This window comes from Labrus mixtus, chromosome 5, assembly GCF_963584025.1.
Source record: "Labrus mixtus chromosome 5, fLabMix1.1, whole genome shotgun sequence".
Taxonomy (NCBI): domain Eukaryota; kingdom Metazoa; phylum Chordata; class Actinopteri; order Labriformes; family Labridae; genus Labrus; species Labrus mixtus.
In genome coordinates, this window is record NC_083616.1 from 7,861,926 (window position 1) to 7,885,278 (window position 23,353).

Consider the following 23,353-nt stretch of genomic DNA (forward strand, 5'->3'; position numbering starts at 1 on the left):
CCAACATATACCTGTTTGTACTGTAGATATATGGTTCAACTTATATTTATGATGGAAATGTGTTGAATCATCAATCACTGACTTAGTAAAATAATCTGTAACAAAGTATTGTTAAACTCAAACGTAATGAATACATAAGCACTATAACAAACTTTTTAACGATTTTTTATGGGATAAGAAGAAACCCAGAATTAAAATGTCCAGGATGTGTATGGACAGGGACAATGGAGGTTTTGGTTTGCCAGATGTCAAAGTATATAACCTATCTTTTGAAATAATCAAGTTGGTGAAACACTGGGTCAGAGCACATATAGACCTAGATTGGATAAACAGAACAGAGCGTAGTCAATCCATACTGCCCCATTATCATTTTATCCCAACAGGTAGAAAATAATTCAAATCCCATAATGTCCTATTCAAGGAGTGTGTGGAGTGCAGTTCATAAAACTTTTAAATTATCACAATTCAATCAATTATACTCTTTACTCTGGAACAACCCTAAATTACGCATCGGAGAGAAAACAGTATACTGGAAGGAGTGGCAATCCAAGGGAATAAACACAATAGGCGATTTATATGAAAAGGGGGTATTAATGTCATATCAGGACCTTCAAAAGAAATACAAACTTACAAATAAAGGAAACTTCTGGAGATATTTACAGATGAGGCACTGTCTTGGTTGCATATATAAGAGTGGAGAGCCGTTACTTAATCACTTGATTCAGTTTTTCAAGTCACCTCAGGTAAATCATGAAGCCTCAGTGTTTTATAAAATGTACAAGAAATCCTCAGGGGATTGCTGCAATAATCTCAAACTGGTATGGCAGAAGGACTTTGCAACTACTATTGAAGATGATGAGTGGTTAGATATTCTTTCAAATGTGGGCAAAAACATCAGAGAGGCCAGGGGGAAACTTATTCATTATAAAATATTACACAGATTTCGTTGGACGCCAACTAGATTACATAGGATGGGAATTGCTGATAGCAATCAGTGCTGGAAGTGTAAGAGCGACTTGGGCACATATTTACATATGATCTGGGAATGTGCTATGGTGCATCCATTTTGGTGTAGTATTTTGGAGATACTGGGGGATTGGATTGGTGTCACTCTCCCAGTGCACCCAAGGCTTTGCCTCCTTTGTGACAAGTCATTGGTGCCTAATGTTACAAATCCCAAATTTAGCATTTTAAAGGTTGGATTTATCACAGCCGCGAGAATTATACTGTGAAATTGGAAGAACCCCAGGTGCCCCACTGTGAAGGAATGGACTGACGAAATGGTTAAGATCTCTTCATATGAAAACATGTTGGGAAAAATGAATGTTGGTGGTAAGATGACAGAGATATGGGATCTGTTTTGGCAACATGTTAAAATAAGGTCATAGAATGGATTCATGTTGGTGGTTGTACCTCCCTTATGTCTGTGGCATTATTTTGTTATTTTTGTTATCTCATGTTAGGAGATGACTTGTGCTCTAGGGTAAGTGCTCTGTACCTTTTTATTTTTTTGGTATAAGATGTGCTGCATTGTTTTAAAAACTGTTAAAAGTTAATAAAAACTTAAATTACAAAAAAAACCCTCAAATGTAATGATACATTTTCCCCAAAATTGTCCTAAAAAAAATTCCTAGTCAACAAATTTGTAATCCCAAGTAAACCTAAGCATGATGTCAGTCTAGTGAAATTAGTTTTAAAGTTGTAATTCCATCTTCTGCCCGCTAGGTGTCGCCCACCAGCGAGTATCAGGCAGAGCGCGCTCCCGTAAAGTACACATGCACAATCTGATGCGCGTTCACGAGAGCTATCCTGACCAACTTCTAAACAGAGCAGTGGTGAAGTTTGAGGAGGTAAAATAAAGACTTTGTGTCCGGTTGAGAGCCTCACTAACCATTAAACGGACACAGCCTACAGTCCGGCTGCCACTATGGACGATTTAGGTGAGTAATAAAGTTTTTTTTTAAATGCTCTGTTTAAATAGAGGAGTGAGGAGCGGGTAGCAGGGTGGAGGAGTTAATGTACGGAGAGATTTTATGTTTAAAACACCAGTATGCTCACCTTACAACGACAAAGCTTGCTGTTTTCCGTCAGAAATATTTAAGTACAGAGCTGCTGAGCTACTATTAAGACTTTATCCCCTTTATTTAAAAAAAGCATCGTAGTAACTTAGCTGCTGGACATCGCTAGCCTTCACCTCCTCCTTTTAAACTTTCGCTCTTTGCAGTAAAGTTTCTAACTCTGCAATACAATAGTGTTCTCGTTTAGGTTGATTACGTTTAACCAATTAGTATGCCAGAGGGAGGAGATATTTGGCTGACATATTGACACCGATCTTTTACATTACCTCTTCAACTTTTGGCCCCAGGCTATTCATTCCAGCTTTGAAGTGTTGGAGTCAACAGGCCTCCTCATTTAGACTGCCTTAGTGCTGCACAGTGTGAGCTCAGACCCGGACTGCCTGCCTTTTAATGTATCCCCAGCCTGATGGAGCACACTTCACTGATAGTGATGCTTATTCACGGAGCATAAAACCCACATTGTAGTATCTTTCCTGGTGGAAAAGCCTTGATACAGGAGGTTCAGATTGGAGAGGACAATAAATTGTGATTGGACATTCACATAGATTTAAAGGAAGAAACCCACCCTAAAGAAAATCACCATTTCCTCTTTCCAAGGCAGAGGTTGTGACAGCTCTCCTTGGTTGTAGGCAGACCTGTCTCTGACCTTGTGTTGTTATCCTGTTGATTTTTTCTGCTACAGGAAAGGTTTCGTGTCACACATTGTTTTTGTATGTGTGTCAGAAAAAAAACGTCCTGTCTCTGCACAGACCAGATTAAAACCCCTCACACTGCACTATTGAGTGGGTTATTAATTCAATCATGTAGTGAAAAAGCATTACCTCACTTTTATCAACCAGCTAATTAAAATGACAAAAATGCACTGACTGACTGAAAACAATAGTCTGGTTTAAATAGAAAAATACCTTTTGTCTGGTTTTAAAAATCAGATTAGAGTTAATTTTATCTGATTTTAATGCTCACACAGATTCATGAACATTTGAATATAACTCACTGCTAGTATGCAATATGTCATGATTAGAATAAGCAGCAATTGTATGCTTTGTAGCAACTGATATGTGTTTATTTTGGTCAGTTTTTCTGAAATACTAATTGTTTGATAAATATTTCTTAACCAATTTTCAAATAATCCTTTAAGCACCATTATTTGCCTCAGATCATTACTTGCATTGATTCCAATCATGAACATGTGCTGTTAATGTGAAGCTCCTCCGTGCAGTCCATCAGCTCCATCTATTTTTTGTGCCTCACTGCCCAGTCACCTCTTCAGTTCATTGGCCTCTGACCTTTGGCACTGAACCTCTGAACTTCTAATTTTGTTGTTATAGTTTGAACCAGCTGGTCACCTCACTATATTTGCTTTGCTAATTCAGAATAAATCTCATCTAAAGCCTGTGTCATGTATCTGTAGTGATGCTCTGCACTGATGTCCAGAGGCAGTAACATGGACTTGTTGTGGATTGTTTAAGTGGAAAGATGATGGGCTGCATTTTGAGTCTTGGCTTGCTGAGAGAATACCTCTGGGGCATGTTAGATGCTGGAGCAGCCATGGGCCACTGAAAGGGCTGATTGTTGGTGGAGAGGGAGCCTGCGGTCGAAGTGAAGCATCGCGAACAGCGAGCTGAAGGAGGGGGCGAGGCTGCTGAGGAATGTCGAACATCACTCTGTGTCGGGGTCCAAGGCCAAATACTCTCTGGGTCATGACTCACCTCCTACCACCACCGCTCTCAGCTTCATGCAGGCTGTTGCTTTCAGTCGGTTTTCATCAAATATAGGCCCTCCTGAATATGATAGAGATGAATGTAGACATCTTTGACTTTTGCGGGCTGGTCGTCTGAGATGGTAGAGCCCTAAAGATCACCAGCTGCCAACTGCTCCAGTGTTAATGTAAACTTTCTATACACATCATGTGGCAGACCCCTCCAACATCCTCCCTAAATATGAAACAACATATTTGTACTTTGTCCACAAAACAATAAACAAACTAAACTTTAGAACTGAGGTATACTGTATTTTCAGTAAACCGCCATCAACCAAACCCCCCACAGGCTCATGGTTCATTGATGACTGACGGGTTCACATGGAGCTGTTTGGAAACCCGATCAGACTCCACTCTTTCCGTCCTCTGTCGTCCCGTGTATATTGATCTGCCTACACGTCTGAACACTCGAGGAAGGGGATTCCCTCAGCGTAGACTGAGCACCATTCAGGTCTTTTCCTGTGACTCAGAGTTTTCCACAGATTTCCTCAGATCAGTATTTAACAGTCCAGGTGGCAGCCTGACTGAGCCTTGCTGTCGTTACACTTTTACCTGCCATGTGGCACACTGTCCTTTGGACCGTTGTGGTCCTGTGTTTCATGTCTGTGGGGTCAGACGCTCTTCTCTCCGTGAATTCCTCAGGATTGTGTGAGATTCAGACGGACTGATCTCACTGGGCTGTCTATGTCGGCTCCTCGTCTGCAGGTTAACACTGGGGGGAAAAGGATCTTTACAGACCTGAACTATGTTGAAGATTTGTGACTTAAGTGAACATAAAGCTATACGAATATTATTTATAATCAATAAAACCGACCGCTATCAATTTTTGTCAGGTCAAATTTACAGACTACTGACATGACATGTTATGACAATTTAAGTTATTGTAAAAAAAGCAAATTATTTGTTGATTATGCAACAAATTTGTACTAAAATGGGGATACAAAGCTACTCATGTCACTGCTCTCATAAACAGATAACTGGCACATTATAATTGACTGTCAGCCAATTACAATGTGAACCACTGTCTGCGTGTCTGTACAGGGTGTTTACAGTATTGAAAAGAAATGTAGGAGACTGCTATAAAATTCAGTTATAACACAATTGAGACGTCCCCCATGCAAGCATGCAATGATGTAGAGAGAAAAACTGCATATAGTACGTCTGAAGAAACAATTATTCAAGCACCGTTTGATTCCTCCGTTTTCTGTCTTTATTGGCTGAGTATCAATTCATTGATTTGTCTGTGGGGCTCTAATGGTAAACTCCTTTCTCAGTTTTTAGAGTTCCCTTGAAATCTGCACTTTTGGCAAATGAATCACGGCCGGGATTGCGTTCTTCAAACATAGTCAAGTGCCTCAGACCACAAGGGACGCCCCTGTTCCCTACATCCACTTTGTGCCTCTTGGGTTGATTTCATATCTTTCTGGTAATATGTACTAATTAAACTAAATATGAACGGACATTTTCCAAATAATTTGGTTTAGTACTTTTAAGTCGACACTAAACTTATAGGACACTTTCCTTTGTGTGTTTAATCAATCATACTAAAGTAACTTGGGACACCCAGGGTGAGTGTGTGTTCATTAATCCCGCCTGTACAATATCCACAAATATCTGTACAGAATCACAGTATCATTATATAATAAACTGTGTAGTGACTCAAACAGCGATGGACACTTGTTGACATAGGTTCATGTTTTGCTTTTCTTTACAGACTATGAAGTTGTTGGCAACAGTCAGACTTGATAACTTTCTTAAACTATTCTAACATGCAGATACAGTGTTCTGTGTCTGAGGCTAATCACCTTACTGTAGACAAATGGGATTTAATCTTTATTTCCTTCAAGGTTCTTTTGTATAGCACACTAAAGAAGAAACAGATGTACATTTTCAGTGTCATATACCAAATGTTCAACAAAATTGATTATTCTTCTGATGATCAAAGAAGTATGACGGCAAAGCGCAGATACTTTTAATGGCTTTAATGCAAACATTCCCCAAAACAGTGAGTCACTCAGCTCTATTATGCAGACCTCTATGACCCACATGTATACGTGGGGGGAAACAACTGGGAGAGCTGCGCCTGCTAAACAGACCTTTCACTGTAATAGTATATCAGGTGATCACCTTGCAGATGAAGGTCTTATTCACCAGGCGGGGGTAAGAGTTGGCTGTCGTAGAAGCAGCATGCTCTTAAATGTTTACAGCGTTTGCACAGCATACCAAAAGATCTTAGAAGGTCTTTAGTGGTTTCTGTGTCCCTGTGTGTCGGCAGCACACAGTTAGTGTTACCAGACTAGCTATCATCACCCCATGAGTGCTGCAGGGTTAGTGCATACCGGGCCTAACCAGCGGGCTCGCCTGCTCGGCCAGAGGGACGCTCCTGACTGTAAATCAGTCTCGTTCTCGAGCTCCACACCCATCCTGCTCTGGGTCTGGGGAAGAGAAAGCTGCATGGCTGACCTCATCGCTTAGGCAACAGACCCTGCCCCACATCCTGAGGAAACAGAGGAGAAAAACAATGAGTGGAGTCAGAGCTGGAGGTCAGCAAACACTGGTAGAGTGGGCAGCTGTGGGCCTTGAGTCTGTGACCCTGCTGCTAAACACACTGTTTAATGCTGTTGCATCACATTGCCGCTTCACTAGCTCTGTCTTTCATTCTCTTCCTCTCCTGCATGCTGTTCCTTTACCTTTATAACTTGGCTCAGAAAACAGTGCTGATTGACTATCTGACATCTCTTTGGTTAATGAAGTAGGAATTGGATTCCACCAACATGACTGAGGCTGGGAACCAGAGGGCTTGAAGACAGAGAAGCTTCATGTCTGAAAGAAGCTCAGGAAATCCCATCCCATCACTTTTAATGTCTAATGTTTAATTTCCACTACACTTTGTCTCCCTTTAGTTGGAGGCCTGGCTATCAAAGCTTAATGTGTTTAGAAATGACTGTAATATGTCTGTAACACTGGATATAGAAAACAGATTCTTCAAAAGGATCAAATGCTGACATCAAATGGTTGCTTAGATTAATTTAGAGTTGGGATGATTGCTGTGCAACTCACTTCAATATCAATCACTGATGAAAGACATTTATGAAGATAAAATGTCAAATGTCCCATAACAATAACAATCTGTGTCGATACAGTGTTTTATAGGGCTGTGCTCAAAAAATCAATATAACCGTCATGTGCTCCTTGCAAATACATGTATCGCTGCAGATATTACTGAATCGATATGGCTGCAAAGCTGTGACGACAGTTTTGAAAGACAACGACCTATGTTGCAGTTCACGATAACACCATAACCAAAGCTCTGGGATTAAAATATTTTAATGTATTTCTAGGATCTCTGAGGTTCTGAATTTAAGTGGTTTAAATAGTAGGACCCTTAATGCTCTGCTGTTATTCTCAATAATAAAGAACAGCTGATGTAGTGAATTCTGTGTAGGACATGGTCATTATCCAAAATGAATGTATATCACGATCTGTTTCGTATCGTGGCCTCTGTGTCAGGATATCGTATGGTGGCATTGTGGGAAATACCCAGCCCTAGTGTTTTATGAGTATTTTTTTATACACCTAATGTTAAGCCCCAGGGTTATGACAAACGTCTTCCACTTTCTGATCCCTGGTAAACTTTCTTCTTCTCGACATGAGGGCTACGTCATGTTTGGGTCTCGGTGGTGTCAGTCGGTGTTTTAGCACAACAAAGCCTTTCTGTGAGGGTCTTCCTCTTCCTTCCCAGTTACACTCTCTCATGGCACAAAAGCCGACGGTCGTTCCTCACACATGCATGGCTTTGAATGTGTCCTCAGTGACTGAGTGTTACGTCAGTCTTTTTAGACTTTCCCCTGTCATCTGATTTACTGCTCTGTGGGGAAGTGCTTTTATTTTGGTGCAGCGTTCTCTCGAGGGGCGGGCCACCTTTCGGATATGGGGCTGCTGGGTTTGGTATTAATAGGGATGTTTATTTTGAAGTTTTAAATCACTTTCAGATGCCTCTGTGTTTTCTGACAGTTTGCTCCTACAACCATCCATCCTTTGTGTGAACAGAGGTCACGTGTAAGCGTTAGGATCATTCTTTGTAGTGTTTTTCTCTAATCTCTTTGCAGTTGGTCCATTTTCTTTCATTCAATCTTTTACTCTCTCTCTGTCTGTCTTTCTCTGTCCCTCAGCTTTCACTGCATGTCTCACTGGTATCTCCCCACCTCCCCTTCCCCCTCTCCCTGGCCCCTGCCTGCCTTGTTTGATATAAATATCATGTCGGGGTTGGCCTGATGGGGTTGGGTTTCGGTGTGGGGCTGAGGCCAGTTTCTGCTCTTTGCTCCTTGGCTATAAACAGGTGAGCTGTGGACCCTGGCGGCCCGTCACCAATGCCCACATGTTAATAGAGAAGCTTACCCCCCTCCCGCCCCCCACCCCATCCCCTGTGTCCCCCTCACTCCCTGCCTGCTTTCACTGTACTCCTGGCTCTGCGGGAAATGGGCAGTAAAAACATTGACATCTCCCTTATCCTGGAATTCAAAGCATGCTGTAGTTAGTGGAATAGGTCCTGTAATTGTCAACACATTATTCTCATTTTCTCCACTGACAGATGGTGTTTTGTATTCAAACACATTCCTCACAAGCTCTCTACCTACAATCATATAATGTGGCATTAAAGGAATGTGTTTACTGCATATTACAAAGCATCTTTTTGATTCGTTTAAGGACAGGGTGGATTGTGCCTTTTTAATAAGCCACCTTCCCTGTGTCCCTGTGTGATTGCTTTTTTTCTGCAAAGTGGACACAGGAATGTGAGGAATTCCCCATGCACCTTCACTCCCATCTGATAAACACTGCAGGACTGTGGCAGAGCCTTTGGGTGGGTGGGTGGGTGTACAGAGGCAAGACGGTGCATGCACCCACTGCCACAAGAATGTGAACAGTGTCCACATAAGTTGAGAGTTGTTTGTCGAGTGTAATGAATTAGTAACCACAGCAAGACCGCAGATGCTTCCCCCTGACAGCCGCTGTGAAAGTGAATCTGTGTTTTGTTTGACTGAGGTTTGATGAATTCATGTTGAATTATTAGTCCCAGTCATATCCTCTCTGATGACAGCTTTATTCCTCCAGACCGCGCACAATGGCCCTTTGAGTCAGGATGTAGTTAGAGCAGAATTGGACTTTGTCCATGGTGGCTCCGACCCCCTGTCTGGAATGGAAAAGATTAGCCTGTTAGTTGGCCTTCAGTGCATGTTTGCACTCGTAATGCTCCTAACTCTTAGCGGACCAAAGTGAGAGTAAAGAAGGCTCGTTATTTATTGTCAGACCAGACTCAATACTGCCCTCCTGTGTTCCATGAAGGAAGATACTTTCTGTAGCATCTGTAATCTTTTTATTCTTTTATGACCTGCTGCTGTATCAAAGAGATGCTCTGTATCTGAGGTGAGCAAACTCAGTGCCCTCTTAAGACACACTCTTCAAAAGTCAATCATTTTAACATCTCTCTCTCGTCTATTTTATTTCACCTGTTTTTATTATCATTTCAGTTTTATGAGCTATCATGTTGTATGTTTTCATTCGTGTTTCTGGCATTTTAAAGTTTAGTTAAAAGTTACAAAATAATGTAAGGTGAGACTTTTGGATTTGGGAATTAGTTACTGAAGCACTTTTTTCTTACGTCTAGTGTGACAACACTTGAGTCAGTTCAAATAAAGAAGCATCATATTTCAATATTTGGTACTTTTATTATTTGTAGATATTTGTATAAAGGTTTGTTGTAGGGACGCACAATTAATCGCAATTTTATTATTAACACAATATGAACATTCACTATGAACAAATCACACAAGTGAGGATTATCACAATAAATAAGAACTTCAAACAAAGCTTTTTCACTCAGCATGTGTACACTGTACCTGCTGAATGGATGTCTGAGTGTTGTGTGATGCTGTCTTAGATTTTTTTGGGGGAATCATTTGAAACATGTTGCAGCTTTAGCTGAAGCTCCTACATATTTGATAAAATATTGGTTATTTATTGCACTTCATATTCTTATCACACAATTAAACAATATCATTGCACATCTCTTTTATTGTAATATCATGCAGCCCTAAGTTTAAATAATTAATTTATGATTGTATGATTCAAGTGTTAATTGTTTTAGCTACGAGAACTCACTGCATTTAATTTGGAATGACTTCCTGTATTTTTTAGTTTCCAGATATATCACAGAAAGAAAAATGTCTCAATGCCATTTTTCCAATATCCTTCAGCCCTCATTTGTACTGACTTAATAATGAATAATAACAACAATACTCATTTTATCTAAATGACATCAGATGACTTTATGTTCACTTTCTGCCGGGGTGTCCACCCAGTTTTCCATGTCAGAATAATAAAATGATACAAATCACTATGTGTCACCTTGTAAATAAAACACAAATAAAAACAAGTAGATGTTACGTTTTCAGCCCAATCAATTGATTTACCGTCCTGTTTCTTTTATCCATACCTCTCATTCTTGAGAAAACAGAGATTGAAACATTTTCTATGAACAAAAAAAAAAGAAAGAAAGAAAATAGGCATAATGCATTTGGCACTAAAGTTCTATTTGAAAGATGAAATCAGTGTGTAAAAATGTCCACTGTATATTGCTGGCCTCAGCCTGAGTCACAGATGTGTGGTATCAGCATGTGGGAGGGGTGTAAAGAGTGCCGAGACATCATTAGAGAGGGGGTCTTACAGACTTGGCTCCTGCGTCTGAATGTGTTGGGGGACCTCAGGCAGTATGGCTGTCCTCTCTATCAAAGCCACAAAAAACTTTCTAGGAATAAATTACCATAATTAGAAAGTGTTTGGACATGAATCCTTTTTATTGGACATCTTTTAAGGTCACCCGCCACAGATAGTGAATATAGACCCGACACTGCATTTAATGTGACTCACCTTGATCCTGAAAACCAGTTGTGGTATTTTTCTATGTTGAGGCTTTGTTTTATGAGGAACAAAGTCAACTTCAGTCAGACCTTGTTTAGCATGTCAGCACCAGGTGCAGATTATTTTGAGCTTGTCATGATATTTCAGCACATTTGCGCAGACATGGGCCACTGGCTGAGCTCCCCGCTTTAAATAGGCTCGTGCTCCCATGTGGTTTATGTCAAACTTCAGGACTTCAACACATAGCTTCTGGGCTGGATCGCCCTTTGGGATGAAGAGTCTGATGAAGAGTAGTAGCAGGATATAGCCGAGTGAAAGTTAAGAGATTGTAAGCGGCTTCAGTTTCTCATACTTGTTAACCTCCTCGTCCTAAGTATTGAGTTAAACATAAAAACATACATGTGTACAAGTTTAAGCTGCAAGTCAACAAAAGTCACAATCGTATAACCAGAAGCTCTACTTCTTAGTGCAGATTAAAGGTTAATCATGACATTTTTTTATAAAGATAAAGAGCCATTGAAAGGATACGTCACACAATTATTGCCCTCAGACCCCTCCCCTCAGCAGTTCAGCAGTATGTTATCACTCCTTTTGGCTCACACTATCTTTGTCTGAACTGCTGTCTGCTTCACACACATTTACAAACACACACACTCACACACACAGACTCACATATAAAACATATTTGTGACGGAGGAATTTACCAGTATATCAGGTGGAAACAATAACGTGAGTACAGATACTGGCTTTTGTTAAACTTTTATACGAGTTAGTTGTTTTGATAACTGGGAACTGCCTTTTTATTTAATTTTTAGGATGTTGATGTGAATGCTCTGATGTTTGATATGTGTGTAGATGTTGGTACAGACAGATAAGGGAGAAGCTTCCTTTTTTCCAAGCCTGAGGGAGACAATTATTCCCCAAATATGTTGATTTGTGTTTTATTCGTTACTTCAGCGTGAAAGGATTCTCAGGGCTCAGGGTGTCTTTATGACTATTTGTGGTTAGACTCGATCAAACTCCACATCCTTAAAAACTTGTTTTACCGTTGCTGAGGATTCATAGCAAAAGTAACACACTTATGTGTTTATAGAATGGAGTTTTTGGAGAAGTAAGGTGATAAATACGAGAGAAAAAAGTCTAGTGTGTGAACAAATACTCATCATTACTCAACTTTTCAAGACATCAAGAGTTATAGTTATATTACAATAAATATAAGAATATATCACTACCTATAGAAACAGAACAGGTTTCATATTTAGAGCAGCACTTCTTACATGAATGGATTATCCTTCAGAAGGCACCAGTCAGACAGTTTTTGCTGCTACTTCTTTGGTCGTATCACTTGTAAAAGCGATTCCTTGAAACAGGCTGTAACCGTTCCAGCCCCTTGTAGTGTAACAGTACGCAGCCGGTGACTGTGGTCTATTCTGGACGGGCTGTGGATGGATGGACGGTGTGATGTAAGAGTCTATTTTGTTCCTGCGTTCCAGCGAACACTCAGCAGGGAAACACTGTACCCTCTCTCAACCCTGGACAGGATTCAGAAACACTTTGTCCGTCTGCGTCTTTGTCCCTATCGGTTTGTCTTGTGAAGCTCACGCTGGTTCCCATAAAACAGAGACTAGTCAAACATTATTACACAGAGGTATAAGACACTGAAATGATGGATTGGGCTCACAGACAGGTATCTCTCATTGTCAGCAGGGTTGTATTTATAGTGTCCACTGATGGACAAAGTATGTGGAGGATTTCAGAGAGATGTTTCATGAAGGCCTGATGGGTTATGGTATGAAGATGGGCTCAGTGACGTGCTGTGTTGAACATGTGATCTTACTGTTGGATGATCTGTACTGAGGAGAAAGCTTTTTTTGGTGACAGGCTGGAATGAGAGACTGACTCGCTGCCATTGTCTGTTTACAGCCTGACACCACAGTCAGGAGTCGCCTCAGAGCACCCAGTAACCCCCAGCAAAGAATTCATTGGGCTCCAGTCCAACCATGTTTGCAGGTTGAATAACTTGCAAAAGAAGCCCAGGAGTTAGTCTCTGATGGGTGTATTTGCTCAGATAACACAAGGAATCCCTGTGTCAGGTTTTGGAGAGAAGAAAGAAGAGATGTTTGGATACCCTTGAACAACAATAAAGAGTAGGGATGCACTGATTGTGAATATCACAGCTGACACTGATATGATGCTTGACATAAAAATGTAGCTGCTTTCTGAGATTTAATGTATTCAAATTGTTGCTAGTAGTCCCTTCTCTTGAGATATCGCTTGTCATACAAACTGCATGACACAGATCTTTGTCAGAGATGATATAAGACTCCCCAATGCTGACATTTGACCATGAAAACAAATCACAGGTGACTTCTCCTAAATAAAAACCTCGTCCCTGAAACAGCTGTTAGGTATACTAGCCTGCCAGCGTTGAATTGATGGGATACAACAGATACACATTGGTGGATGTCAGTGTCCATCAACAGGACTGATATCTTCTGATACAGTTGTTCAACCGATGTTCGATGTTCCCCAAACAAAGAAACTTTTCACGTTTCTTGACGTGCTTTAATCTCAAATAACATCACAGAAATCCTGCTTTTCAAGATAAAACTGCTTCCTTTTGGATTTACGCCAATTTTAACAGCCTTAATGTAAGAGTTTAAAATTAAGCAATCTTGAAATGTGTAATGGAAAAACACTGATTGCTTTCATTGTGGTAACTTTGCTTAACCATACAGTCTATGCCAGTAGCACATTGTTTTACTTTTTTCACCTGATCATTTAGCTGCTAGAAGTTCTTTTTTTGTAGCTCTAAAACAGAAGTTGCTTATGAGAGCCATGATATTTTATTCTGCTGTGCAAATGTTTTGATAATGAGAAACAAGTCCAATTTCAAAGTGTTTTTGAATAAGGTATTGATTTAGAGCATTAAAAGAGTCACTCCCAATGCTCTCAGCATTGTAAAACCTCTAGTATCAAAAGACACTTATTTGTCCAGTACCAAAGTAACATGTTGTGAAACTTTGAATCTTTCAGACGCACTGCTGGCGGACCTGGAATCCACTACGTCCCACATCTCAAAGCGGCCTGTGTTTCTGTCTGACGAGACCCCTTACTCCATCCCCACCGGAGGACACTCCTACCAGGATGTGTCAGTCCCTCCTCCGGTCCCTCCTCCACCCTCAGCCGAGGCTCTGAACGGATCCCTGATAGATCAGCCCGACTCCATCCACTCCTCTCAGCAGGTAAGTTCAAGAAGAAGAAAATGACACGGCAAGAAAGAGGTTTAAGAGGTCCATGAAAACATAGCAGATATATCAAATGTTTGACAAAGTATTATATGTATATTCTATGATAATATCCAGGGATGTCAAGTCTTACACCATTAAATTAGGTCATAATTGATTTTAAAATGACATTTTTCTCAGTATGTCTGACTAATGTCCCCTCTGCAGTCTTTAGGTTCAGCCCACAAGAGCTCGTGGTCGAGGGACAGCAGCAGCTCGCCGTTGTCTCACATTGAAGAGGACCACGTCTACAGGTAAAACACTAATATATTGTGTGTAAGAAGTTATACATTTTTCTTAAACCTCAGTAAAAAAGCATCAGTCTATTCCTGTCTCCTCTTCAGTTTTCCAAACAAACAGAAATCATCCGACTCGTCGACAGCAGCCATGACCTCTGCTCTGGGGAGTAACCTGTCAGAGCTCGACAGGCTGCTTCTGGAGCTCAACGCCGTGCAGCAGAGCTCGCCTTCATTCCCCACCACAGGTACAAAAAGAAAAGCTTAAGGTTTACTGGATTGTGTTTGTGGTGACCAGGATTAGATTTTAAAGTTCTGTGTCCACAGAGGAGGCAGCTCCACCCTTACCCTCCTGCAGCATCACTCACTACGAGAACGGCAGCGCCCCCGACATCATGGTGAGCCCTCCCGCTCAGGAGACACCCAACAGAAACGGAACCAGGATTGAAGACACCCGACCCACCGTGGAGAGTCTGCTGGACGAGCTGGAGGGCTCAGTGCCTTCACCCAGGTACACACAATCTGTCCACTGCATCGTTTCTCTCACTTTGACTGACTGTATATCCTCAGTGTAGACTTCCATGAATGTTCTCTGAAGCTGAGGAACAAAAGGTCTTACATCGAAAAAACTTTCTTCTGCTGCGGGAGGTCTGACCAAATGAGAAAGCAGAAATGTTTAAGAATGTGCCCAATGTCTAATCCTGAAGCCTGGGATTAAAGCCATAATAGAAGGCTGGTAGACAGGATATTTGTTTAAATATGGAGATAATTGCTGCACTTTTATACATTGTTTCCTCATTGGCTTAAATAGTTTTAAGTTTCAAGTTTGTAAACAAACTAAAAGAATGAAAGAAACTTTATGTTGTCGACATTCCTACATTTGCACCTCAGGCCAGTTGATTTTTTTTCTGCTTAGTGTCAAAATGCATTTGTTATAGGAGCTGTAAGGTAATACAATACCTGTTGAATATTTTTATTTAAAGTTATTTACCTTGAGGTAAAGGCTTTTGCTCACCAGGTCAGGTTATTTTGGGATGCGTTTTTCAGATCTGTGATCCAATAAAAAATGTTATACACAGACACCTTGCACACTGAGTTTGCTGCGTTGAATTTTCCATTAATTGTGAAAATTCACAATATGAGACAAAATGTCTCATCGTGCAGAGTGATCAAGCAGGGAAGATGATTTTGTGGTTCTTTCACTCAATTTAAAGAAACTGTCTGTCCACTGCTGAAAACAAGACAAGAGTGAGGAGACGTTCACCCGTCTATAAAGGAGAGTTTTCTCTGTTGATGAGGAGCTGCAGAGTTATCCAGATCACTTCCAGGTGTATTTGAGGATTTCAGTGGTTCAGTTTGATACACTGCTCTCTTTACTGGAACCACATGTTTAAAAGAACACCTCCAATTTTGGCCAAGCAATTGATCCTGAAAAGCAGCTGTACACTACAGACACCCACGCACACACACACACACACACACACACACACACACACACACAGGGATGGATGTGAAAAAATGCAGTTTCAGAGTCAAACATGTATGCACATACAATCATGTGCAAACATGATTGACCCAACATGAGGTCATATTTATTTTCTAACGTGCTTCAGTTTTGGACGAAAAAAACGGACTTGTTGTGTAATGGCCTTAACTTAGAATATGTATAATTATATCTGCTTTAAGTGATGTTTCCCTTGTTTTCAATAATAATAATAAATAGTATTATTGTTTTTTCCAGCCCTTCCTCTCGTCACAGTGATTTGGACACGCCCTCTCAGCAGCAGGCCAGGATGTCAGCTTCCTGTGCCACGAGAGAGCTGGACGAGCTGATGGCCTCTTTGTCTGACTTTAAGGTACCAAGCAGCAGAGAGGCTTCACTTTGACAAACAAACATGATCCTCACTCTGACTTTTTCCTGATAACTTCTCTGTCCTTTCCCTTTTATCTTGCTTATGCCTCTCTGTCCTCCAGCCCACCTCTTTGGGCTCTCTGCTGGACCCTGCAGGACCCAGCTCTCCTCACCTTCCAGCGGCCTCTCCTTCCCTTCCTCTGTCCCACCCATCTGCCTGTGCCTCTCCTCTCTTCTCTCTGCCCGCTGGTTTCGAGCTGCACATAGATGAGGACGGAGGAGACGGTACATTGATGCCTCACTCAAACCGTCTCCCTCCCCACAGTCCTGTGTCCTCACTGTCTGCAGCCAGTGAGCCAGACCTGGACTCTGTTATAGATGTCTCTGCCACCATGCTCTCCTCTCAGACCAAGTCTCTGCTTGTCCTCTGTCAGTCTACTTCCTGTAACTCTAACCTGATGAGAAATAGCCCGAGTCCTTCAAACGCCACCACCACCCCCTCTCTGACCTCGGTTAACACCGTCCTGGACCACAAGTCCTCCAAGTCCCCTAGTCCGTCTGTAGAACGTGTCTCACCCTCAAATACTTGCAGTAAATGGTCCTGTGCTTCTGAAATCAGGGGGTCTCCTTCTTTTCAAGACCTTGATTTGAATTACTCCACCCCGACTCCTGTGAAAAACCTCACCCCTCCTCTCTCTGCTCCGAAGACACCCTCACCCTTCCCTATGCCCCTCTCTCTCTCTCCACCTTCCTTTTCCCTAAAAACATCTTCACCATCCTCAGTCTCTCCAGTCATGGTCCCCTCTCGTCTGGCCTCCACCAGCCCCAGCAGACAGCTGATAGAGTCGACTCCCACAGTCCCACTCTTTGTACAGCGGCCCCCCCCTGCAGCAGAGCCCTCCCTGGACGAGGCTCTTGACAAGCTGCTGGCCATGAGTTTTGTACAGAATCACGTGGAGGAGCAACAGATGAAGATGGAGGCTCCGTGTCTGGGCAGCTGCATGCAGGATGTGCAGGAGGAGCTCATCCTGCCCATGGACAGAAACAGCGTGCAGCCCGACACCTTCACTAGCGCCACCAACACCATCACAGACGGCTCTGTGGACGGAGGCACCGACGGGAATGGCGATCTAGACTGGGCGGATGAGGAGCTGTCCATGTCCTTCCATGACGGATTTGATGGCACCATGACGCCATACACAGAGAGGCCTTACACAGATGGCAGCATGACCCCGCTGACAGAGGCCAGCTGGATGGATGAGTCCATGACCCCATCCTCATGCCCCGGGACCCCTGACGTGGCCCTGGACCTGCCCATGCTGCAGACTCCCAATATAGACCGAGTGTCTGCATCCGGACACGTATGCATCGCCACTCCTGCCTGACATGAGATGAGCTTGTTTTTGCTCACGTTGTGCTTCATTTTTTATTTTTTTATTTGCACGTGCTAATGACACTGATGCTTCAACACTCACTAGCTTCTGCTATAAAGAATTTATCTTTTTTTATAACTGACAAAGTTTGCCAGCACAATATTGTTCTTAGATAGAAAAGGGAGTCCTTTGTATTATAAAATTATTCATATATAATAAATCCTTACACTTGTGAAGTAGATCTGAAACAATTAATCAATCGGCCACCTTTTTTTTCTTTTTGTCAAATTGTAACATTTTAACTTTTTAGAGTTAGACAAATGACTGTACCTCTTCTATTGAGCCATAGAGTCCTTGTTACACTGTCCAGCCCTGATATCCATGTAACCGGGCAGGAACTTTAATTAAAAAAAATATATCTGTGGTTCAGCTTTGCATTAGTAAAGATCATAATAGTAAGTTATTTATAGCGCTTTTCTAGAAACTCAAAAACGCTTTGACGGGGGGAAAAAAAAAACTACCAAAAAACAAAACAAAACAAAATGATGAAATAAATCCTGTTTGGGAAGGAACAAGCAGAAGTTTGTTGTGTAAAGGCTTATCAAGAAAGGAAGTAGCACTTTCTAATAAAGGACTTCCTCACTTCGTTGCTGCATACAGTGTAGCAGCTTACTGATGTGGGGATATTTAGCATGGCACAATCCTCCTCAAACTGTTGCACCATTATTATGAGAAGAACCCAAATGCAGCCTGCATTGTGAAATTGTTTTCAGAGAGTTCTTGTAGCGTGGGGGAGCAAAAGATGTGTCTGTGTTTTGAAGGCATCTAACCAAAGCATGTGTGTGACTCTGAGCCCACTGACCACTGCACCCTGGCCTGTTGGAGATTTAAAGACCTTCATTATGATAACTCATCTGCTCCCCTGCTTTAGCTTTGTTTTGTGTCAGTGGACATATATCAAGGTGCTCACCCTTCCCTCTTAGATAAAATCAGTGATTAGGCGCACAAAGGAGACTCCCAACGTGCACCCCATGTTCAGAGACGGTCACCTGCGCAGGAAGATGGGACCGGTCATCGTAAACAAGAACACTTCTCAGGACCGCCTCATAGAGGAGCTTCAGGGCAAGTTTGGGATCGGCCGGTCGGAGCGGCGGCGTAAACAGTCTGATGACTGGCTGACGGAGGGCGTCGTTGTCACATCCAAACCCCAGCGTTTCCGTCCTGAAGGGGTCAACAGTGAGGTCGAGAAGGTTGGATGCTGTGTGCCCAACAGTTCCCCTAATATATATCAATTTCACCTTCAGTTTTCTACACCTTTTCCTCTCTTGTTTCCTTTTTTCTCTTGTTCTTGTCTCTCTTCTCCTTCAGATCATTATTCCCCCTGACTCCCCTGTCCCTGTGAGAAAGGTGCTCCCACCTCCCTCTCCCCCTGCCCCTCGTCGCCCTCCTATTGTAGAAGAACCAAAGCGACCCGTCCCTGTACGGCAAGCCCCTGTCCCTACACCCCCACCACTTCCTCCTCCACCTCCCTCTGCACCTCCACAACCGCAGCGCATCCCGGAACCGGTCCCTGCTGCACCCCGGCATACTGTCAAATCCTCACCTTCACCTGCCCCAGTTCAGGAACCTCCTGCTCCCAAACCAGAGCCCCCTCCTCCTGTTTTTAAAACCCCCATCCAGCCTCCACCAGCAGAGCCAGATACACAAGTTCCACCTAAAGTCCTGGTGTCTGTAGGCTGCCAAACAGAGTATGACCCAATCTTCCCTCCAATGCAGGCATGAAACACGTCTCTTCCCTTCTGTTTGTCACACTTCTGACACATCACTTTTTTTTATACTTAAAAGTAAACCCAAATTCGATTTTTCAAACTGGGTTAAATTTGTTTATTTATGACTGTTTCTAAATGTAAACATTTCAGATTATGGCCCAAGGAAAGGGTGGGGTTCCTGGTGGTCCTCCGACTCAGGTCAACAAGCTGGACAACATGCTCGGCAGCCTGCAGTCGGACCTCAACAAGCTGGGTGTGCAGACGGTCGCCAAAGGAGTGTGTGGTGCCTGCTGTAAGCCCATTGTAGGACAGGTGAGCTGCTGTAGTTTAGATTTTATCATCTATGCTTATTATCAAATGATTCTTTGTGCTGTACACATGCTGCATTCCTCTTTTCTGTCTGTGTAGGTGGTGACTGCCATGGGCCGCACATGGCACCCCGAACACTTTGTGTGCACGCACTGTCAGGAGGAGATCGGCTCCAGAAACTTCTTTGAGCGTGAAGGTCAGCCATACTGTGAGAAAGATTACCACAACCTCTTCTCCCCGAGGTGCTACTACTGCAACGGACCCATCCTGGATGTGAGTCACCACTGTTTACATGCATGTGTTGATCTGTTTGTTACAGTCAGTCTATAATAAATGTTGTCCACTGTGTGTGCTTAGAAAGTCGTGACGGCGCTGGATAGGACCTGGCATCCTGAGCACTTCTTCTGTGCTCAGTGTGGATCCTTCTTTGGCCCTGAAGGTATTAAAATGATCACTACAAATACTATACTACAAACTAGAGTTTAATGTTTGCATCTTCTGTTAAAATCTGCCACTTTAATTCTCCTGTAGGTTTTCATGAAAAGGATGGAAAGGCTTACTGCAGGAAGGATTACTTTGACATGTTTGCACCAAAATGTGGAGGCTGTGCCAGAGCCATTTTAGAGAACTACATCTCAGCACTGAGCAGCCTCTGGCATCCTGAGTGTTTTGTTTGCAGGGTCAGTATGTTTTAGTTCTGCCATGATTACATGTTTTATTTTGTGTATGAATTAATTCACAAAGAGTGGATTGAGGTGCATCATGAATCGTGCGTCATCTTATTTAGTCTCTCTCAAGTTCCTATTCAAAAGGTTTTATTGCACTAACGATACTCTCGCGTAAAGTTTCTCAGCAGGGCTATTTACTGTTCTGGATCTGGTTCTCTCCTGCTCTCATACTGACGGTGTTCAATTCCATCCACATGTAGCTGATGAGCTGAGAGAGGGCAGCTCTGTTTGTCTTTATTTGGAAGCCTTTTTGAGCAAAAGGTGACAGCACCAGAACGACTCCTCAAACCTGGAAAAGGAGTGGCCCTATGACCCCAGCCTCAGACCTTTAACCTGATTCTATGATCAAACTGTTATTTACAGACCTTATTTAGTTTTGGATTTTTAAGGTCACACAAAGGTGACACCCTTTCTACTGCATTTATTACCATCAAATTTCAGAAATAATTTTACTTTCACTGTGTGAGGCTGTTAGGGCTGTTGATAATGAATTTGACTTTTTCACCATGAGACAAGAGTATATGTACTTGCACTACTTGAACCCTGTTTGCTCTGCAGAGTAGTTTGAGTTTTGCAGTCACTTGTAGAATTAGTTTCTTTATCTCAGATTTGTGCAGATTTAGGGTCTCAAAAGCTGCACAACACTTTCCTTATTTCTCCCCGAGTTCTCCTGGTGCCTAAATGAATATTTTATAAGAAAAAGAGAATAACGTCAACCTCCTCTCCTCATGCATCTCTTCTTTAACAGGAGTGTTTCACACCATTTGTGAACGGAAGTTTCTTTGAGCACGACGGCCAGCCTTACTGTGAGGTGCACTACCACGAACGCCGAGGCTCCCTCTGCTCCGGCTGTCAGAAGCCCATCACGGGACGCTGCATCACAGCCATGTCCAAGAAGTTCCACCCAGAGCACTTTGTGTGTGCCTTCTGCCTGAAACAGCTCAACAAAGGCACCTTTAAAGAACAGAACGACAAACCGTACTGCCATGGCTGCTTCATCAAACTGTTCAGTTAGAGAGTGAGCACATTTAACACGCAATGTGTGGGTCTGTGTCTTCAGCATTTAAATACAGATAGTGAGGGGATGGGATTCAAGAAGGTTGTGTCTGTTCTGATGAGGGCATTGGAAGTGTGTATGGATGAGGTATGTGCATGTGGTTAAAGCCGGCGCTCTGTCAGACTAAAACTTACAGACAGGTCTACATACATCATTGAAGCTCTTACAGGCTTTGAATGGGTCGTGTTTGATGCAGATATTTCTCAGCTTTTAAAGGACAGTTATGATCATGAGCTCAAGAAAATGTACGAAATGGTCACATGGTGACATTAACAAGGTTTTCAGATCAACACTGATGCATCGAAGTCATTTTTAAAATCCTGTGTTGAATCTTGTCTTTTCTGTAAATCTCTCAACAATGTGCTTTCAAATCTTCAAAGTTATTTTTTTCTGGTAAGATGGTGAAATCTTACTGAACACTGTAGATCTCCAGGAAATACTCTGCATGTTTTTCATTGTTGCTCACTGGTTGAGCGTCTCTCATTTTAAACCGTAGGGGGAGTGTGAAGATCAGGAAACTTTAGCAAGGAGCAGGTGACCTGATGCTTTTTTAAACATCATGTTATTACAACAGATGAGTGTTTTTGTTTCATAGCATGAAGTTGGCCATCATAACACTTTAGCATCGACTGGAAATGGCTGTGTCGATTACTTTGTCTGTGTGAAATTGATTGTAATGTCTTTAGACATTTACAGCAGCAGTCGTTCAGTCAGTCTGAAAAAAACCAGCTATTTTTTAAGAAGTGTTTGTATCAGATTGTTTTCACGCTGAGTTTCTTCTATAAGTGAATCAACCTAACAGAGTTTATAAAAGGAAGAGTCTCACGTACACCTGTTTTGAAGCCAAAGTCAAACCATGCATTGGTAAATCTTTTACTGTGACTGTCAATGAAGTTCACTTTGAAGCGAGCCACCATGAGCTGCAGTGTTCGATCTCCGTAACACACGTTTTAACACATCTCATGTTTTTGCTGCCAAATCATTCCTCATCTTTTCAGAGAAGAAAAGAGAAACAATTTGATGACAGATTTTTCTCTCATACAGTGAAGTGGAACTACATAAAGAAACTGGGAGTATGTTGTTTATTTTTACACTGTAATCACTGTGTCTGAGAAGTCTTTTGTAAATATCCTATGCAGCTATGTGAGTTTAATAACCACTTATTCAAAGAGGGGGAGGCGGCAGGTTGAAAGGCAGAGAAAAGACACTTTGTTCAGTGTCCTTACTGTATTGAGAAGCTGATGAATGTTTGTTATTTGTGAAAGAAGTACATAATGCAAGAAAATACATAGAATTTGCTGTGACATTACAAACACCTCTGTCATGTTACTTTAACTGTGGATTAACACCTTTGTCTTTAATTATCAGCAGGCTGTCCTTACTCTTGATTCAGCTGGTAACACTGGCAAATTCAGCTAAATACTTGCAACAGGTCAATAGTCCAGTTTTGTTTTCATATTATAATTCTGTGAGTCCACTGAAAAATAAAAGCCTGGAGGTCTGTTAGAAGAAATGGTAGGACTAAGATGACCCTCAGCGTCTGCGTAGTGTCTACTGTATTAGAAACAAGTGGGGTCTGTAAATGGTCAAGGATCACATGCAGCAGATGTTGGGCCTTTTGTCGTTTTCAGGGAATTGTAGAGCCTTAAATCTCTTCTCACTCTATATAAGAGTTACAGTTGTTTATTCAAATCAATCAGTAGAGTGTTATTTAACCAAAGCCATACCTTCTTTTCATTGATTTTGTGTCTGTTCAATTATTTTTTTCTTTTCACTACGAATGTCAATAATTATGAAGTGGGAGTCCTCACCTCTAGTCTGATAATGCCAATAAATACTGTTTTGGTATCCAAATGTTTTTCAGGTGTTTCATTTGGGATACTTCCTTCACTCCCTGCATTAGATTTACACTCCAAGAAACCTCTTGGATCAAAAGCAACCATATATTACCTCCTTGATTCTCTGACTTCTCAAAGATTAACCACAA

The 23,353-nt window shown here is 42.0% G+C and overlaps 1 protein-coding gene across 1 annotated transcript; it reads left to right on the forward strand.

Moving 5' to 3' along the window:
- The first annotated feature begins 1,796 nt into the window (after nt 1–1,796).
- Nucleotides 1,797–23,220, forward strand: LOC132973913 (uncharacterized). The gene is made up of 14 exons (XM_061037582.1): nt 1,797–1,940; nt 13,792–14,000; nt 14,211–14,296; nt 14,387–14,526; nt 14,606–14,789; nt 16,020–16,134; nt 16,253–17,491; nt 18,487–18,753; nt 18,872–19,279; nt 19,423–19,584; nt 19,681–19,854; nt 19,939–20,020; nt 20,113–20,261; nt 21,058–23,220. The coding sequence occupies exons 1-14, from the start codon at nt 1,928–1,930 to the stop codon at nt 21,322–21,324; spliced, it is 3,495 nt and encodes a 1,164-aa protein (XP_060893565.1). The 5' UTR covers nt 1,797–1,927; the 3' UTR covers nt 21,325–23,220.
- Nucleotides 23,221–23,353: the final 133 nt, after the last annotated feature.

What these genes read in the sequence shown, in the direction of transcription:
- LOC132973913 (XM_061037582.1), top strand. An exon ending in CCATCCACTCCTCTCAGCAG is followed by an intron (nt 14,001 to 14,210) that starts GTAAGTTCAAGA and finishes TCCCCTCTGCAG; the next exon opens with TCTTTAGGTTCAGCCCACAA. An exon ending in GCAACGGACCCATCCTGGAT is followed by an intron (nt 19,855 to 19,938) that starts GTGAGTCACCAC and finishes GTGTGTGCTTAG; the next exon opens with AAAGTCGTGACGGCGCTGGA.